We start from the raw sequence: 15,497 nt of genomic DNA on the forward strand, positions 1-15,497 counted from the left end.
GGAATGATAATAAACAAGGTAATTATCATTTTCCATCCATAAATTAGCATCTGCTGGTTAAATACTGTAGAGTGGGCTTCAGCAGTAGGTGGCACATGACCAGCTGGCTACAGTATCGGGCGTCGGTGCGCCTGGCAGGATTAGCCCTGCAGTGATTTTGTGTCACACGTGGATCCCCCTAAACAAATCCGGAGGTGATTGCCCCTCGCGTCGAGCAATCGACGGAAGCTTGCCTGCAGCCCCGTGCAGTGCATTAACCTCGGTGGCACTGATGAATGCACGCATGGTAATGTGTTGTTCCATGTGGCGAATGCTGATGGACTGACCTTTGGCTGTGTTGTTGTAGGTGGCGGTGATGGTTTTGTGTCGCTGAACCAGGGAAAGTGGGAGAGGGAGGACGAGTGGGTCCGTCAGATTGTGTGTGTGTGTGTGTGTGTGTGTGTTGTCGGTCCAGCAGCTGTTATTCATCACGTCCCACATCAAGATAATGATCAAATTGTCTCTACCTGTCATTGAAGCTCTCACATGTCTCTCTCTCTCTCTCTCTACCCATCTCTCCTCCTTTCCTGCCCTGATTCTATCTCTCTTCCCCCCCAACTGTTGCCTTCTCTCCTTCTTTCCTTTATTATTTCCTCGACACCCTCCTCTCTCTCACCCTTCCTTTCTCATCCACGTTTCAAACCATCACACCGCTCTCTCTCTCTCTCTCTCTCTCTCTCTCTCTCCCTGACTTCCTCTGTCTTTGCTCCCTCCCCCCTCAGATGGAACATCCTGGGCCTGCAGGGGGCGTTGCTGAGCCACTTTGTGGAGCCGGTGTACCTGCATAGCGTGACCGTCGGCAGCTTGCGCCACACGGGCTACCTGGGCCGAGTCCTGAACCAGCGGCAGGAGCGCCTCGGCCCGCTGCCCGCCACGCACAGACGCAACCAGCCCCTGCTCAGCGGTACGACCACAGCACAGACCGTCAGACCCGTCTCAGTGTGATTTAGACAAGTTACATTTAGAAATACATCTTTTTAATATAGATGGTGCTGGAGGTTTTTGGTCTCAGTTTCGGAGCGGTTTCTGAGCCGTCAAGATGGTGAAATTGTGCAAAGTTTGCGTGTAAAAATTCACAAATTTTTTTTTAACTTTTTAAAAGACCTGACTTGACTTGAGCATATCTACCGATCACCGTAATTCCTTTGAAGTGACGTTATTTCTGCCTCAGGTTACCCATGTGACCCTGCTGCAGTAGGTCTGGTTGGTCTCAAAAGTGATGCAGCATTTGATTTGAGGAGTGAGTACAGTAGATCTGAATACGAGATGCAATTTCATATCTGAAGTCAAATTATATATGCTGTGTTGAACCAAAAAACAACTATTTTCCCCTTAAAATGAAATGTTTTGGGGGCAGCAGAAACAAGCTGTGAACAAGCATTGATAAACGAACATTAGCGTTCATTAGGACTCATGTCTGTGTCCACCTGATGAATGTAAGTCCAATATTCACTTCACTGTTGTCCCTGTGTTGCCCTCTACCAGGTTAGATGAAAAACAGTATTTAAACACACTTCGCAGGTTAAATTATGATTTTTTTTCGTCTCTCAAGTGGTCGAGTAAAAGTTTATTATTTTCCTAGTTTTTCATATACTCTACTACTAAATGACAGACTTTCTATCGTCTATCCTGCATTTAAACAGTAAAATAACAGCATTATTGTATTTTCAGATGGGGATATAATAATTTATATAATCAATCACAACACATCGACCCCCCCGACACACATACACACACACACACACATACACACACGCACGCGTGCGCGCTTGACAAGCTCATGTACCTTTGCTTCGCTACAGTTGCATTGTGCCAGCCAGACAAGCAACAGCTATGAAGTTGTCTGGCACGTCTGCCTCCAGGGCTCCACTGAGACCCGAGGCGTTCGTTTGTAGCGAAGATGAATGCTGGATGAGGATCTGAATGACACCCAACTTGTAGCAACTGCATCAGCCATCACTTCAGATCTAGGCCAGCCGGAGTGGCTGAGCGACAGACACACACAAAGATGTAGGGCACATTGTGTTTCTAGGGATCTCTAATGAGAACATATGTCTGTGTGTGTATATATACATTCTGGTTTTGCTCTCTTAGGGCGGAGCCTCTCCTATCAATTTAATGTAATTTGTTTTTTAAATGAATATCTTTGATGGGCCACAAACACGTAAATCTATCATGCAGTAGCTTCTTCTTGTGTTAGCCAACGCAATGGACCCGTGCAGCAACCTTCACGAGGCTATATGACGTACACGAGAACACGAGAGCACATGTATTAAGCAGCACTGAGCTCATTAGTTAAATGGAGGTGCAAAATAAGAGAAAGTGAAGTAACATGATGCCTTGTGTTGCCTTTCCTCCTGTCCGATACATTCTCCATACCTGCCGTACTTTTATCAGCTTTCAAGTGTGCTTCTTGAAGGGCACAGGAGCTCTTTGCATTGCGGGGCTGCGCTCCGGGTAATAGGGCGCCATGAGGATGAATATTTTGTGAGGCCTATCCTCATCAAGATTGATAAATGTACTGAATTGTCCTCTGGTGATGATAGTCGGGACAAATTTATCATTGAGTCTTCCGACCGCGGCCTCGGCGAGCATTTCTCATGATTTTGTTCAATAGCTTTCTGAATGGAGTCATTTGAGTTGTCTGGAATGGAGTTTTTGGTTTTGGATATTATGGGCTGCAGTTAATATTTGGAGAATTGTGCTCAGGTAAAGATCCATTTGTTCATCGATCATACTTACTTATAATATTACGTTATTCCTTCTAACTATAATAAGCCATGCAGTAAGTACTAGTTTATTAAATGATTATACGGCTTATTTTCATCCAAGAATGATGCTGCAGAACGGCCTTTACATTTCTTCTTGAGCGTCGTCTTCACTCAAAGCGGAGGTGGCGTCCTCCTGATAACGCCCCGCCCTCCCCTCTAACACGCCTCAGTGTCTGTACGCACATCGCAAACTGCACCTGCAGTACCTCGAGTTGCTACAGTCTATTGAAGGGTAGAAGGGCGAAGGAAAGGGGGGGGAGAGGAGGAACGATGGACAGACCGTGGAGGATGGCCCTACACCAAATCAATGTAATCACAGCACCTTATCAGACAGCCATTCAATCTGAAGGGAGCTCGGACAGAGCGAGGGAGACATGCTGAGGGGAAGAGAGGGAGACAGCAAGGCAGGATGGGAATAAAGAAAGAGAAGGACTTCGGTTGCATTCAGATGTCTGTGCGCGTACCTTACCCCCCCCCCCCCCCCCCCCACCTCATCTCCTCCTCCGTCCTTTCATTGGCTCTGATGAGCTCCCCGGCTATTGTGTGTCCAGGGTTATTTAAAAGAAACACCCCCCGGAGGAAATTCCCGCGGATCGCAGGGCCTCGGTCTTATCACACTCAGACAAAGCAGCTACACCTGAAGCCCGAGGGCCGAACACATCGACGGGCTGACTCGTCCTTCACTCTCGTCCTGCTGTTTCGCTTCCACCGCAGCGTGAACGGAAACCGTGGCAGGACAACAGCCGACACAGGAAGCGTGAATACAGGTCGTCCTCCGGCATGTTTGGCTGTTTATTGAGGAGTTTCCTAGCTACACGCTGCTTTCTTCACATTTCACAACTTCAAATTGTAATATCTTATTATACTACTCGTTACTGAAGGAACTCAAAACGTGTGGCGTATTGCAAAGTAATGCATTACCGCCCAAATACTTTCAGTTATGGGTAGGTTAGTGATAATGAAGGCGAATAGAGATCACTCTTAATAAAGTGTTTTAAGAGATTTGAAGCGGCGTGTCCAGCGGCGTTCTCAGCCCGACGGAGCGGACGTCTGAAGTCACAGTTTGCGGCTTTGAGGAAGGACGATGGACCCAAATTGATGCTTATTTTGTTCTGCACAACTATCGTGAAGTTAACAAAGAAACTGTAAACGAACAAAAAGCTTAAATGCTCTCCAGTAAGACGGGGACGAAACCAAGAAAACGAGTGAGAGACGTGTGCTGACCACATTTATTGACATGTAATCTGGTAAACTTTGATTTGTAAATGTTCATTTTAAAGTAAAGACCTGCAACCATGTAACTAAGTTAGAAACATATAACCTGTCAATATTTATCTGAGTATAAAGGGGATTATAGAGGAAGAACTTAAGTATCAAGCACAACCTTTTATTATTAAAGAGTACTATAATACTCTAACCAATCTACTTCCTGTTTACATCGGCACCCGGTGCTGAATCGCCCGTGTGGACGTAGATTGCTTTCATTTAAAACAGAAACACATTAGTGTGTATGTAGCCTCAGTCACATCTCACGCCTCGCTCATGAATGAATTGCTGCCCCGTACACTAACATTGAAGAAGGCCATCTTTTCACACACTACTCCTCTGCTGCTCCACCCCCACGAGGAACCCTTTTAGAAAACCCTGCAGCACTAAAGTGATGTACACATAAACACACAGGCGGTGCTGTGTTGTGGCTCTACAGAAGCCTCACATGTAAAGCTACCGTACAGTTATGAATCCCATAACCAAAGGCTCTAATTCTGCCTCCTTCATGTCTGTCAAACACTTCTCAGAAGAGAAATTGATCAAGTCTTCATTGAGGGGAAAAAATCAAATTGGCTATTACAGAAACAAGAGGAGTCAAGTCCATTGAAGGGATGAAATGAGCCATGAATGGAGCGGGAGAAAGGGAAAAGGCAGGATGGATAGAGGGGGGGGGGGTCTTTTGTTCAAAGAGGTGCGTCTCCACCAGAGAGAAGGGTAATAAGAGACTTGGAGGATTGTTACTGTGGCAGGCAATTCATTCCAACTCCAAGGAGCTGCAGAGAAGAAGAAGCTGAGATTGGTTGAATGGAAGCGTGCAGACAGGAAAATGAGTGCGGCGAGGAGGGAGATGATCTGCAGGCATGTATTGTGGTATTGTACATCAGGTATTGTACTATAACAAGCCGTCTGTCAGACGGTGAGATCAGAGGCGACTGTTGTTCACCCGTCGCACAGAATCTGTCTGCTGATTTTTCTGCGAAGGTACCTTTCAAATATAACGATATAATAAATATCTGGGTTGGAAGTCAAGACAGCGATTCCTTTCTGAAGACAGCTTTACAGATTTAGAGTGGATATGGTGTTCAAGCAGATGTTAACTCAGGTATTATCTACCTAACCTACCCTGGCAAACAGATGAGCAATATGCACTCGACGTTTCTTTTCATTGATATTATTAAATCGAAATTTGCTGGCCGAGAGTTAGATGAAAAGATCCCACTCTCTTGCTAAATATGGACGTACATCCAGCCACCGGTTAGCACATAAACATGGTGATCTGTTTTGCATCGTCCCTGTAAAAATGTTAAAAAATGTGCCTCTTTATTACTGCAGGCCTGTTTTCTCACTCCATCTCCAAGTAGTATGCGTTTATCAGCATCCTCTGCTGCCTCGGGCCGTACAGTCCAGTGTTTTTTTAAAACTTCAAACACTGACTCACAACTTCTTCATTTTCCTTATTACGAATATAACTACAAAAATAAACTAAACGGGCTGATATGAAGCATCCACGGTGGCCCCTAAAGGACATTTTTTTTCCGTTTCTCACCCTGTTGTCAGCTCCATTTCCACCACATGCTCCGCACCTCCGCCAACACCTGTGTGCTTTCGATGCAGACAGATTCTCCACGTGCAACCCGATGTGACAGTCACCTCCACTTTCCCTCTTACCTCCGTCTCTCTTTCTCCTTCCTCGACTGAGCGCTTTGTGTGCTTTGCTAGCGGGGCTAATTATTTCAGAGAGAGAGAGGGCGGGACGGAGAGACAGTACACTGTGGGAGGCTTCGTCTTTCTGACTGGAGATGATGTTTATGGCGTACATAGGTACATAGCTGGTAGCACTCAGAACGCCGTTAACTGCTGGGACCCAAGAGCCGACAAGCATTCACACAAAGGCAGGAACATGTTTCTTATATGCTCAAGAGCCCCCCCCCCCCCCCCCCTTCTCTCTGAGGGTGAAAGCTTGGTATAAGCGGCCGTGACGTTTCAGGCCCAGGTTGACTTGGCTTTTTGCAGTGCGGCAAATCTTGATGTCTGCCCTCAGCCTCAGGGAGAGACTGAGGGAAGGGTGATGGAAGGTTAAACGAAACAACAAAGTGGAGGTTTGACAGAAGAGAAATTGCTAATTTCCACACTTGTTTTACTCATATGTGCGTTACATTTTGAAACACTTTTAAGAAGTGTTTTCTTTTTACCGATTTTAATGTAATTTGGAGCAGCTATTGGTGAATACCTCGCACGTCACGGAGATTAAACCCACCTAAAGACGGTCCCTCCCCCCCCCCTGTGCTGTCGTCTCTGTAGGACTGAGCACTGACCAGCAGCCGGGGAAGGCCTCGTGCGTGAGTGTCAACTGGACGCTGGGCGACGCACAGCTGGAGGTGGTCAACACGGCAACGGGACGGAGACGGGACTCCGGGACACCCTCCCGGCTCTGCAAACACGCCCTCTTCACCCGCTGGAACAGACTTTACCGCAAGGTGAGGGTAACGTCGGGGGCAGCGTGGGTTTAGCTAAACGTATCAATGGGGGGGAGAGAGAATATGTGAGGGGCACGCTTCCTTCTCGATCAGGGGGCTTAATTATATTCTAGGGCTCTTGTGAAATACACGGACAATGTGATGGATATTTAAAGCCATCTGCCAGACCACACTTACAAGATTTCTCACAAACAAAAGTTGTTGGATTTGTTTTTGGATCCTGTTCTTTCTATATTTGATGTACATTGAGGACATCGTAACAAGAAATGAGGATTTCCAGACCAGTGGCTCCTCTCCCTCTGTAGGCTTTTTTTTTTCTCAGCAGACATTTTGACTTTTGCGTTGTGGTAGATAACGTTCAGGTGTGACATTAACGATCTGCTCTTTGCCGTTCAAGGATACCGGCATGCACACAGTACAAAGAGCACTGGCACAACCCAACGGAATACAGCCATTATTAAATATTATTAATTACACCGTGCTTTGCTTGTTATGACTTGTTGAAATATCTGCTGTGAAAATGTCCTACTAATTTAAATGTTAATTAAAAACCACCTTCCACAGTGTATCTTTTACTCGCTGGGAAGGAAAAAAATATATATTATGATGTACTAGTTAATTAATCTGAGTCGGAACAATAGTCACATTTTCATGTGAATAAATGTCTGTGTCACCACTCTGCTCCACTTGCTCTTTCATGTAAATGCTCCTCTGCTGGAAAGCAAGAGGCATTACTCAGCTGTCGTCGGAAAAACAACGTGCAACCCTTTGCCATCAGGAACCAACAGGCAAAGCACATACACACAGTAATGCAGAGACGGTAGCTGCAGGTATGCATGCCAAACAAAAGAGCACAGACGGCACGTATTAACACCAGAGTCACAGCGCTGCTCTGCGGCTGCAGGTGAGCGTGGAATCTCCTCTCCGCCGTGGATGAATTGTGTCGGCCGCGGCAACATCTGCTCTCTGATGCGGCTGATCAAAAACTGGCATCTCGGATCTTTAGCGTCAGCACACAGACCCGCCGCACTTTCATTTCCATCCCGAAACTTTTATGTAACAGACAGTGCCTGCATCGCCAAATGGCGGCCGTTAAAGCATAATGACTATGAAACCATAATTATTTGGAGAAGCACTCGAGGAGGCCCCCACCCTAAGTGCTCCCCGCGCGCAGTATATAAGGGCCACGGAAGAGCAGTCGCACTAATCTCCAAAAGAAACTTTTGCTCTCTCTCTCTCTCTCTCTCTCCCCCCCCCCCCCCCACACACACTTGTCTCTCCGCAGATCTTCATTGTTCCCCCTCGCGACAATAGGAATGCACAAAAAGCACAGAGAATGTTCAATTGCTTGTGAAATTTAAATGGGGAGATTACACAGCTGTTGAAGCCCCCCCCACCCCCCCCCCCACCACCACCTCCCAACCCCACCCAAATGCATTTGTGCCGGCTCATTCGTTTTGTTTTGCTCGCTCTTCTTCTTCTCTCTCTCCTCTCTGTGAAACCTTTAGCCTCTCTGCCCCGACTTCACACCCCTCTATTTGTTTTCCCTTTCTATCTTGATGTCTGTCTCTGTGTGGTTTTTATCTGACTCCCAATTGCTCTCTCTCTCTCCCCCCCCCCCTCTCTCTCTCTCTCTCCTCTTCTCTTCCTCCCTTTGCTCGATTGCCCTCTTCAGTCGGGGATCCACGTGTTCAGCTCGGCGGACTGCCAGCTCATGTACTGCGACGCCAAGATGGCGGCGCGTCCTTACCAGACAGTGAAGCAGCAGTGGTTCAGATCTCTGCAGGAAACGGGCCTCGGGACCTGGGTCAAGAAACCGCCAGAGCAGGAACAGTTCCTGCTGTCGGTCTGAGGAAGAGAGAGAGAGAGAGAGAGAGAGAGTGTGTGTGTGTGTGTGTGTGTGTGTGTTTGTTTAACCTTTATTTTTTTAGGGTAAGATGACTCCATGCTCTTTACCAACATCCTGCTTCATACCTGGAAGTTTACCAGTGTAACCTCTAAAGTCAAGGCTATCATCACCACTGTGTGTGTGTGTGTGTGTGTGTGTGTGTGTGTGTGTGTGTGTGTGTGTGTGTGTGTGTGTGTGTGTGTGTGTGTGTGTGTGTGTGTGTGTGTGTGTGTGTGTGTGTGTGTGTCATCCTGGATGTGCCGCCCATCCACCCGACAGAAACACGACAAAGAGGAAGGTCAGCAGGACGGGCTGAAAGGAAAAACGGACATAAAAAGATGGACCCCTTTCTTTTTTCTTGCCCTTCTTCAAACGCACAAACACACACACGTTTTAAGCAAACACACACCTAAATGCCCCCTCTTCGGCTGTCAAGGAAGGGTGGGGTAACCTTGAGCAGAATGAAAGGCAGCCGCTATCTTGTCATCAGCTATTTCCGGGGCCCCAAGGCTCCCGCTGAGGAGCCGAGCCATGGGGGAGAGAGAGAGAGAGAGAGAGAGAGAAAGGGAGAGAGAAGCGCGAGAGAGGTCCACGTCCAATTACCGGCCCTGTCAGGGTGACGGGTGATAGAGGAAGAGGAAGAGGAAGAGTGAGAAAAAAGAGAGGGACACACCATTGCATTCAAGCCCGCCTCACCTTCCGTCTCTCTCATCTCTATCTTTGTCCTCCATCTCTGACTCACCCTTTGACTCCTGACTTCCTCCTCCTTTTGTCTCCATCTCTCCCTCCTCGCCCCTTTTACATTTTCTTCAGTCCTCCACCTATTTCCCCTCACGTCCTCTTTGTCACTCTCTCTTCTTCGCTTGCATCCCCCCCCCCCCCCCCCTCCCCCCTTCCACCCTGCGCGGTGGAGGTTAACACGACACGACTACAGGTTAATACACCCTCTCCCCCCCCCCCACCTCAACCCAATGCGTGGAGAGAAGAAGAACTGAGGTGCATAAACGCAGCCATTACTGCTTGCCTAAGTACAGGTGGAGGTGATGATGGAGGAAGGGGAGTGTTTTTCTCTCCCCCCCGCCCCTCCCTTTCATACGAATTAGATTTCCTTTCTCTTTCTGTCTCGTGACCCTGGCTGACCTCAGGTTTCAGCCCGCCGGAGCCGCTTTCCGTACATCTGAATGGAAGCTTGTTGTGTCACCAATAATAGTGACTTTAAGTCGTGACTCATTAGCGGGGCCTTGTTGACCCGATCGACTCGCGCTTTCTCTCGGCGGTCATGACCGACCCTGAACAAGACAGTCACGGCGAAGAAACGTTTTGTAAACCCGCCGCCCCCCCCGACTGCGGTTTGGTCGACTTTATTTTGAAACAGCTGTTTTGTTGCGTATGAATTAAAGATTAAAAATCAGCGAGGTAAATACAGACGTCCCTGATCACTACCATGTACATGTGCACCTAACACATTTTTCTATGTCTCGACATATTTCATGATGTAAACTTCAACATTTTTTTTTTTAAATGCAGCCAAGTGTTGATATTCATTGTGGTCATGACGGTGTGTTTCCTGTCATTGCTGTGTTATCTTTAATTTTTAGAGGAGGGATCCACACCAGCCGCCAGCTCAGTCAGCAGTAAAAAATCCAAGTAATGAGAGTGACATCTAGTGGTGGCGTTCGGGTGTTTGTTTCCCCCGTCTTGCTCTTACTGAGCCCCCCCTGTTGTGGCTGATGCAGCGCTCCAGTGAGGATACGGTGCCAAACCAAATTGTTGACTTGCACACAAGAGAGAGCTTGACCCACGTGTGACCTGCGTCTTGACTTCTCGTTCACTAGGCCAATGTTTTGTGTTGACAAAGACCGAGCAACCCGCCAACTGTGACTCAAATGTTGCCAAATCCTGACTGAAGTATGACACGACCTTTTTTCTCAATGAAGCCCCTCCCACTTTAAACCAGTGAGATAAAATACAGACGTTTCACAAATATAGAAAACTCTCAAACTGTTCTTTCCGTGAGGCCTCGTAGTCGGACGCTGATGGAGGAAACGGGGCCTTTGGACGTCACGATGTTATTGGTTTAATGAATTGGTTCTAGCTCATGTAGGCACACGCCATACTTTGTTTCACAGGATGAAAAGGTTAATGGGGTTTTCATATATCAAAAAGGCATTATTCATTTCGCCTAAAGGCTTTAGAGGCATCATGACGAGGTTAACGCTTACTGTCTGTGTGTTAGAGGCGTCGCCAGATGAACCTTTTTCGGGCGCCCTGTTGATCTCCGCCCCCCGATTTCAGGAACTCATATTATCTGATACGCTGTTTACACTTTAAGATCGGATTTAGTGAAAATCTTGACTGTGTGTATCCGAACAGAGATTTTGTGTACGTTTTTCACCAACACGTGTTGCAGATTTTCATTGTTTGAGTTGCTCATCGTCAGCCCAACACTCCATGACTTCAGAGGTAACCGCATTCCTCATCGCTTCGCACCACGTTTCATAATTAGCCCTAAAAACAAACGCTTATTTTGAGAGACAATAAATATAAGGCATGTCTGAATGGCAATACTGTATCTAATAGTGTACATATGTATAAAAGATGTTGACAAAGATGTGAAAGAGATCCTAAAATGTCTAATTATCATGTAAATTAAAGTATATGAAGAATTGCTGCTAAGGTCTGTAAATTGCACTTCAGTAACAAAAAGTGAATGTTTGTACTGTATATGTGAATAAAACCACAAAATCTTGTAATTTTACCTTTTTTTTGATCGTTTTTTTTTGTTTAGTCCGATTTTGATGTCAGAAAATCTGTCAAAACAAATACACAAAAATTCAAATAACGAGCACTGATATCGGGGCCATGTCCACAGCCGGCACTGGCCCTCAGGAGCATCCAGATAAAATATGAGAGAGGCCTCCCTCCCTCCTCCCTCCTCCCTCCTCCCGTGTCTCCCAGGGGAAATCCGTGGGGAAATGGTTATCTCTATTTGGCTCGGTGGCAGGTGTCACACAGACCGGCCACCAAATTAGCCTGGAGGAAGAATGAAGCGAGGAAGAAGGCGAGAGGAGAGGAGGGGATCGAGGTATGCCTCCTCAGCAGCAGCCACCCTTCCCCCCTAAGGCCACGGAGTCGACTGTGTGCTCGACAATAAACATCATAATTGACAATTTGCTCCGGTGGCTGGTCACGGCCAGCCGGCTATAATCTAATGGACGGAGGACAGAGAGGTAAAACTCCACCGAATATTCTCTCTCTCCCGGTGTCATGCCGTGTCTCTGTGAAATCTCAGAGCCGTAACACACCGAGTATGACACCGTTTCAACATGGCGCCGTCTGCTGTGTTCCAGACAAAGTCGGAGGTCAGAGTTTGTGCAGAGAAGATAACTTTCAGAGATTGTTTACCGCAACCAGCTGCCTAATAACGTTGGCAACATATGACATCAATTTACACGCAGAACACGTTTACTACATGATGGTATGTAGTACTTTTGATTAAATGCAGACAAATATACTATATGTTGTATTTTAGTTGATGGTTTACCTTCACAACGTGTGCTTCCGTTGTGTGACGTCAGATGAAGTAAGAACCCTAAACCCTCAGGGACGTACTGACTTGTACGTGTACACACTACATTATTACTTTTTATTACTTTTTCCACATACTATATAAAAAAGGTTATGACCTTCTTTCTGACATACTGTACTGTGACTTTTTTCTACATTCCATACTTGTTATTTCAGCATACTACACCATTACTTCTTCTAATAGCTTTACTATGACTTTTTGATTTTTACATACTATACTATTCATTTTGATGACCTTTTATTTGCCGTACAGTATTATTCCTTTTTTTGACATACCATACTTTCAGTTTTTATGATGTTATTACTTTTTACTTTTATGAATTCACATTCAATTATTTTGGATGGACTCCATCCTGAAGGAAGACAATCGATGTTGATGAAGGGAGTTGCTGCGGAGTTATAAACAGCATAGTATAGGATGTCGAAAAAAGTCATGAAAAAGTCAGTGTACCATGTCGAAAAGTCATAACTTTACTTAAGTTACTTTATTTTTAAAGTTGCTTTTTTAGTTACTTTACTTTTAAAGTTACTTTTTTAGTTACTTTACTTTTTTAGTTACTTTTAAAGTTACTTTACTTTTAAAGTTACTTTTTTAGTTACTTTACTTTTTTAGTTACTTTTAAAGTTACTTTACTTTAAAAGTTACTTTTTTAGTTACTTTACTTTTAAAGTTACTTTTTTAGTTACTTTACTTTTTTAGTTACTTTCAAAGTTACTTTACTTTTAAAGTTACTTTTTTAGTTACTTTACTTTTTTAGTTACTTTTTTAGTTACTTTACTTTTAAAGTTACTTTTTTAGTTACTTTACCTTTAAAGTTACTTTTTTAGTTACTTTACTTTTAAAGTTACTTTTTTAGTTACTTTACTTTTAAAGTTACTTTTTTAGTTACTTTACTTTTTTAGTTACTTTTAAAGTTACTTTACTTTTAAAGTTACTTTTTTAGTTACTTTACTTTTTTAGTTACTTTTAAAGTTACTTTACTTTTAAAGTTACTTTTTTAGTTACTTTACTTTTAAAGTTACTTTTTTAGTTACTTTACTTTTAAAGTTATTTTACTCTTAAAGTTACTTTTTTAGTTACTTTACTTTTTTAGTTACTTTTTTAGTTACTTTACTTTTAAAGTTACTTTTTTAGTTACTTTACTTTTTTAGTTACTTTTAAAGTTACTTTACTTTTTTAGTTACTTTTTTAGTTACTTTACTTTTTTAGTTACTTTTAAAGTTACTTTACTTTTAAAGTTACTTTTTTAGTTACTTTACTTTTAAAGTTATTTTACTTTTAAAGTTACTTTTTTAGTTACTTTACTTTTTTAGTTACTTTTAAAGTTACTTTATTTTTAAAGTTACTTTTTTAGTTACTTTACTTTTTTAGTTACTTTTAAAGTTACTTTACTTTTTTAGTTACTTTTTTAGTTACTTTACTTTTAAAGTTACTTTTTTAGTTACTTTACTTTTAAAGTTATTTTACTTTTAAAGTTACTTTTTTAGTTACTTTATTTTTATTTGAAAAACTCTTATTCCGTATCCCTGTAGTGTTGATTCAGAGTAAGCACTGCATTAATTACAACACCTTGCACATTTGGAAAACCAAAACTACACATATCTTTAATTTCAACCAACATATAAACAGTACAGTACACTACCTTACAGGTTTGGCGAATAGAAGTCTGTGTTCAGTGCATAATGTGCATGGCATGGGAGAAGATACATTCATCACCAGGTTGACCACAGCTGGCCGCTTCACTCCTCTGTGTCGGAGCTGTCTGCTGCGTCGGTGTTGTGGGTCAGCATGTAGTTGTCGATGGAGGGGCAGTTGTGGATGGAGTAACGCAGACGCTCAGCGAGGATGACCTGGCTCGTGTAAGGGGGCAGGCGAAACAGGAAGAAGCAGGTCTGTGCAGTAGGGAGGCCGTTGACGGGCTGTAGGACATGATAGGGGGAAAAAGTTTAGTAGTTTGTACTATTGATATGTTTGCCCTCGTCAACAGGCTCGTTATTTCCGTTAGCGATGACCTCACCCTATCAACCTTGATGATTTGGAACTTCTACGTGATATCAGCTGGGTTGGAAGGCAACCTGGACCGGCCAGAGACGAAATGGAGGAAAAGCACTCGCTCCTCATTGGTGAACTCCTCCAGGCTACCTAATGTTCATCAGGCCTTATCCCGCCTTTCTGTCCTGCTGTAAAACTGTCACCTTACTCTCCTGATATCAAAGCCTTTTTGTACTACTGCACCTGACCTGCATATAGTTTGATTTATTTATAGGTACTGAAGTTGTAAAAGTTCCTTTTAAAAGAAAATGCCTTTTGTAAATAGTAATTACTGCAATTTAAATATTTTCCTTTATTGTTTTTATATTATGCATATAAGAACATGAAAGTGTATTTTATTACAGACGTATTGTTTTTACCTTGTTTTCATCGGTCAGTTTATGTATTGGATGCTTCTGGACTTCCGTGTGTTCAGTGAATTATGTGCAAATGCAGTAAAGAAAAGAATTTAATGATGAAACCCAATTGTGTTTTTTCAGTTTGTTCTACTGGGGTTAAAGTCGAAAAACAGTCAAAAAAGTCATTCAATCAGGAGAGACTTCATTAGAATTTCACAATAATTTATTACACATTGTACAAATGTGAATAGTGCAACGTCTTTGGCGATTGGACTCCATCCTGAAGGAAGACAATCGATGTTGATGAAGGGAGTTGCTGCGGAGTTATAAACAGCATAGTATAGGATGTTGAAAAAAGTCATGAAAAAGTCAGTGTACCATGTCGAAAAGTCATAACTTTACTTAAGTTACTTTATTTTTAAAGTTGCTTTTTTAGTTACTTTACTTTTAAAGTTACTTTTTTAGTTACTTTACTTTTTTAGTTACTTTTAAAGTTACTTTACTTTTAAAGTTACTTTTTTAGTTACTTTACTCTTAAAGTTACTTTTTTAGTTACTTTACTTTTTTAGTTACTTTACTTTTAAAGTTACTTTTTTAGTTACTTTACTTTTAAAGTTACTTTTTTAGTTACTTTACTTTTTTAGTTACTTTTAAAGTTACTTTACTTTTTTAGTTACTTTTTTAGTTACTTTACTTTTAAAGTTACTTTTTTAGTTACTTTACTTTTAAAGTTACTTTTTTAGTTACTTTACTTTTAAAGTTATTTTACTCTTAAAGTTACTTTTTTAGTTACTTTACTTTTTTAGTTACTTTTTTAGTTACTTTACTTTTAAAGTTACTTTTTTAGTTACTTTACTTTTTTAGTTACTTTTAAAGTTACTTTACTTTTTTAGTTACTTTTTTAGTTACTTTACTTTTTTAGTTACTTTTAAAGTTACTTTACTTTTAAAGTTACTTTTTTAGTTACTTTACTTTTAAAGTTATTTTACTTTTAAAGTTACTTTTTTAGTTACTTTACTTTTTTAGTTACTTTTAAAGTTACTTTATTTTTAAAGTTACTTTTTTAGTTACTTT

At 42.7% G+C, this 15,497-nt stretch overlaps 1 protein-coding gene across 1 annotated transcript in view; it reads left to right on the forward strand.

Moving 5' to 3' along the window:
- adarb2 (adenosine deaminase RNA specific B2 (inactive)) overlaps positions 1-8,408 on the forward strand; it is a gene marked incomplete at both ends in the record, with an annotated part of 146,013 nt that extends 137,605 nt beyond the window's left edge. Inside the window, 3 exons of the mRNA XM_079181003.1 lie at positions 762-943; positions 6,381-6,556; positions 8,232-8,408. Coding sequence (XP_079037129.1) covers positions 762-943; positions 6,381-6,556; positions 8,232-8,408 — 535 coding nt within the window. The remainder of the gene's footprint in view (positions 1-761; positions 944-6,380; positions 6,557-8,231) is intronic.
- Positions 8,409-15,497: the final 7,089 nt, after the last annotated feature.

Source organism: Pholis gunnellus (assembly GCF_910591455.1).
Source record: "Pholis gunnellus genome assembly, chromosome: 20".
Classification (NCBI taxonomy): domain Eukaryota; kingdom Metazoa; phylum Chordata; class Actinopteri; order Perciformes; family Pholidae; genus Pholis; species Pholis gunnellus.